Source organism: Ammodytes marinus, assembly GCF_949987685.1.
Source record: "Ammodytes marinus genome assembly, chromosome: 7".
Classification (NCBI taxonomy): Eukaryota; Metazoa; Chordata; class Actinopteri; order Uranoscopiformes; family Ammodytidae; genus Ammodytes; species Ammodytes marinus.
The window spans coordinates 2,403,131-2,408,130 of record NC_137211.1 but is presented as its reverse complement, the minus strand read 5'-3'; the positions used below and the strand labels follow the sequence as shown (position 1 = coordinate 2,408,130).

The 5,000-nt window shown below is 37.3% G+C and overlaps 1 protein-coding gene across 2 annotated transcripts in view; it reads left to right on the top strand.

Annotated features, from left to right (window-relative positions):
- The window catches only part of LOC307252790 (6-phosphofructo-2-kinase/fructose-2,6-bisphosphatase), a 24,330-nt gene that overhangs the window by 9,078 nt on the left and 10,252 nt on the right, over positions 1-5,000 (top strand). For both annotated transcript variants that reach the window (XM_080030586.1, XM_080030585.1), the window contains exons 3-7: positions 1,902-1,998; positions 2,093-2,159; positions 3,718-3,792; positions 4,553-4,609; positions 4,982-5,000. The exon at positions 4,982-5,000 is cut by the window's right edge and continues 103 nt beyond it. In XM_080030586.1, the coding sequence (XP_079886712.1) occupies positions 1,902-1,998; positions 2,093-2,159; positions 3,718-3,792; positions 4,553-4,609; positions 4,982-5,000 (315 nt within the window). The remainder of the gene's footprint in view (positions 1-1,901; positions 1,999-2,092; positions 2,160-3,717; positions 3,793-4,552; positions 4,610-4,981) is intronic.

Genomic DNA, 5,000 nt, shown 5'->3' with positions numbered 1-5,000 from the left:
AAAACAAGAAATTAAGACCAGAAAAGTAGTATAATAGGTCCTCTTTAACCTTTATTTCTACAGGTAAATCCCATTGAGACCAATGACTCTTTTACAAGGGAGACCTGTTTTCCTTTCCCACGTTACCATTCACACACACATTCATACACCGATAGCAGGCTAACTATCGACATTCACACGAGGCAAGGTGGGTGAAGTGTCTTGCCCAAGGACACAACAACTATGACACAGGTGGCAGGGCGGGGATCGAACCTCCAACCCTTTGATCATCGGCCGACCCGCTCTACCAACTGAGCCACAGTCGCAACATTTGAATATTGTGCAGAATGGGAAACACCTTTAGAATTTAAATTGCTGTTTTAATTTTCTATTTATGTCATTTTGGGGCTGGGTATTTTGGATAAAACATCTTTCAGGGGGACGACAAACATTTCTCTAAGTAGGAAAAAGCCTGACTGGGACTAGACCATCATGTGACCAGCCCATAGTAGAGCCCACTGTATATACAGTTCACAATGTTCTCACTCTTGAGCTGTAACATTTTTTATTGCACACGCAGGCATATTAAATCTTTAAAGGGACACTGCGTAACATTTTAAGTAATTCATTAGCTAAAATCAATATCCTCATTCATAAATATGTCCTCATTGGTGTAAAATCACCTCTGCCAATAATCTGAATTATCCTCCTGAGCAGAGAATTACAAATATGAATATTACATTTTGTACATTGAGGGGGCAAGTCTTATGGAGGCATCCATGTTGGTTGGAATGTAATCAGGTGCATTGTTTAGAATTTAGAATTGTTCTTGTCCTTGAAGGCCACTGTAGCTTCTGTTATTATTCTAAAGGGGCGGGGTTACCCAGGGAGCGTTGCATTCTACAACTTTCTTGATGATGTCATATTACACACTGCACCTTTAACAAGAATCTGGGCTGTCAAATATACACCTTTTTGACTATGCAAAAACTATTTAAACTTTCTTATTTTACACAAACCTTTTGTTTTACTCGTTAATTTTATTAATAATTTTAACGAGAGCTTGATGCAAAGCAAACTGAGCTGGTGAATAGGACATATTGTTTTTTTTTCTAACCAATAGTTTACAGTAAATGGCAGTGGGGGGGAGGCCGGGGGGGGGTGCTCATGGTGTTAAAGCTGGATTTTTATTTTAAGCGCACACAGCACGGACAGCTAGCGGATCATGAGGAGATATTCACTGATTTTGACAAAGTGATTTTGACGACAATAATCTATCTCCTGGAAGAATTTACAGCAACAAATTAAACTAAATACCTTCATATCCTTAAACCAATTTAAACAAACTATCTTAAATCTGCCAAACTCTACCTGTAACTGTTTTAATTAGGCTATATTGTACTTTCACCCATTTCATTTTAATTGCTGCCACTCTTCACCACTGTGTAAATGTTTCAATAGTTTTTTTGTTTTTTCTCTTCACTCCATCTTTTAAAGGGGCACTGTTTAATATGACATCATCAAGAAAGTTCTAGAATGCAACGCTCCCTGGGTAACCCCAACCCTTTTGAATAACAACAGAAGCTACAGTGGCCTTCAAGGACAAGAACAATTCTAAATTCTAAACAATGCACCTGATGACATTCCAAAAACATGGATGCCTCCATAAGACCTGCCTGCTCAATGTACAAAATGTGATATTAATATTTGTAATTCTCCACTCAGGAGGATAATTCAGATTATTGTCAGAGGTGATTTTACACCAATGAGGACATATTTATGAATGAGGATATGGATTTTAGCGAATAAATTACTTAAAATGTTACACAGTGCCCCTATAAAGCACATGTGAATGTTTAGTACAACTTCAGTCTGAATGTGGAATTAAGGAATAAAGCTTTTTTTTGTTTTGTTTCACACAGTGTTCAATGTTGGTCAGTACAGACGAGATGCAACTCGCTCCTACAACAGCTTTGAGTTCTTCAGACCAGACAACGCAGAAGCCATGAAGATACGCAAGTAAGAGCTACACAATTACCCATCTGTTTGGAATATAAACCCAGGTAAATATAATATAATGTATTTCTAATGTTATTTCTCTTGCTGTGTTCAGGGCTTGTGCCATCGCTGCTCTGAAGGATGTGAGCGACTACTTCAATAGAGAATTGGGACAGGTCGTGGTGAGTTTAATGTTTCATTTTTAAAATTTGATTTGATTTTATAAATGTAAATGTACTTTATCTATACAGCCCTTTACAACAGTCCTCTCGGTACCAAAGTGCTTTACAGGATTGAGCAAGATAAAACACCATAAGATAAAATCAAACAAGACAAAATCAAACAAGATCAAAACAAGATAAGATCAAAATCAAAGTGTCATCACGCTACTAGGGGCGGCAGTGGCGAAGTGGGTAGGGAGATCGCCTCTGGAGTGCAGGGTCGGAGGTTCGATCCCCCGTCTCCGACATGTCGAAGTGTCCCTGAGCAAGACACTGAACCCCAAATTGCTCCCGATGGTTCAGAGAGCGCCTTGCATGGCAGCTTCTACCATCGGTGTATGAGTGTGTGTGTGAATGTGGTAAGATATGTAAAGCGCTTTGGGGCTGAGAAAATCGGCTAGAAAGCGCTATATAAGTCAAGTCCATTTACCATTACTGTGTATTAAAAGCCATCCTGAATAGATAGGTTTTTAGCCTGGATTTAAAGAGGCCCAGGTCAGAAATGAGACGCATGTCAGTGGGGAGCTTATTCCAGAGCCTGGGGGCAGCAACAGAGAAGGCTCGGTCACCCCAGTGCTTGTATCTTGACCTGGGCACTTCCAGCAACAGTTGATCGGTGGACCTCAGGACTCGACGACCAGGATTTCGGATGGTTAAATATATATTATATACAACACTTCACATGATTCTCCCTTGGATTCTCAGACACACACCCACCAAGTGTTGAGTATATCGGATGAAAGTCTAAAGAAAAACACAAAGGACAGACCAACACGGAAACGTCTTTATTTATTTTACTAAATTAAACTTTTCGAAGCTTACAGCCATGGAAAAAATGAAGAGACCAGTCTGGATTTTTCTTCAATCTTCATCTCTACATAACTTATTGAAAATGCTCTTAATGACAATATTTTTATTTGGAATTTGGTAGAAATGTTGTCAGTAGTTTATATTATAAAATCAAAATGTTAATTCTACTCAAACATAATGCCTATATATAGTAAAACAAGAGACACTGAACATTTGGAGTGGTCTCTTCATTTTTTTCCAGAGCTGTATAACTGTAGAGTTTCTTTGGAAGGCTGCTGCCATTGGTGTATGAGTATGTGTGAATGGGTTAGTGAGAGGCAAACAATGTAGTTAGATCAAAAAGCCTTAGAATTTTTTTTTTTTTTTTTAAGATATTCTTTGGGCATTTTTATGCTTTATTTGATAGTGCAGAGAGACAGAGGTGAAATGGGGCAGAGAGAGGAGTGACATGCAGAGAACGACCGCGGGTGGGAATCGAACCCTGGTCTGCTGCTGGGCCCGGCCCGGGAGGGGGACGCCCTACTAACTGAGCTAAGGGCGGCCCTCAAGTCATTAAGATATGTTTTAGTAAGATTTAGTGAGTCGTACATCATGCAGCAGTTTTATCTCTCTCTTTCTGTAGGATTTGGACCTTTTACAAGCTCTTTTTGAGCTCCATAAATTGTTGGTTCATTTCTTAATTCATTAATCGATCTCATTTGTCTGTCAGGTTTTTGACGCCACTAACACGACCCTGGAGCGCAGAGAGGTCATCCTGGGCTTTGCCGAGGAGAACGGATACAAGGTCTGCTGTTATGTTGTTTATATGCTTCCTTATAAATAGAAACTGGAAAAAAAAACTAAAACATTATAGCTAAGGAAAGGAAAGGCAAGTTTATTTGTATTTCTATAGCACATTTCAGACACAAGGCCGTTCAAAGTGTATACAGGGGCAAAATTCAAATACATCAAGTAATCATTTTTTAATTTCATTTTCTATTTTATTTCAGACATATCAAAAACAATACAAAACAGAATGAAAAGCATAAAAATACAATAAACAAAATGTACGTTTAAATGACTTCACAAAAATTAAAAAAAAATTAAAAAATTATATGTATTAATGTGATATGCCTGAAAAGGAGCAGGAAGAAGTATACACTTATTTAATCCTACCCCTTTTCCATAGTAAAAAAAAATAAAAATATTTATTATATTCGCTTCTTGTAATCCATATAATCTCTATACAATCTATCTATACAATTGGCGATACTATATTTGACATTTACGATCTATACATACATACAACTTAATATACTATGATTTATATTTTATATATTTATACAATGCATATCTATATTTATATATACAATCAATATATCCATATCTACATACATATCTATACAATCAGTATATCTATACATACATAGATACATCAAGTATAGAGCACACATTAAAAAAGCCAATGAAAAACATGAATAGAAATAAAACATATAAATAAAAGCAATTAAAAAAAAAAAAAAATAATTACTATCACTTTCTCATTCTTTTGACCTCCTGTGCAGGTCTTCTTTGTGGAGTCAATATGTGATGATCCAGAAATCATCGCTGAGAATATTAAAGTAAGTGAAACGTGAGTGAGTGAGTGAGTGAGTGAGTGAGTGAGTGAGTGAGTGAGTGAGTGAGTGAGTGAGTGAGTGAGTGAGTGAGTGAGTGAGTGAGTGAGTGAGTGAGTGAGTGTGTGTGTGTGTGTGTGTGTACTGTATGTAGGCCTTTTTCTAATTTTAAAATTAATTAAAAAAAAAAAATATCCCCTTAATATCCTCCAAATCTCAAATACTGTATCTTTATTTCACATTCTCACACACACACAAACACACACACACACACACACACCCACAAACACATACAGACACACACACACACACACACACATTCACACACACACACACACGCTGCATACTGTATATTAATGTGATATGGTCTCTAAACAGCAAGTGAAGCTGAGCAGTC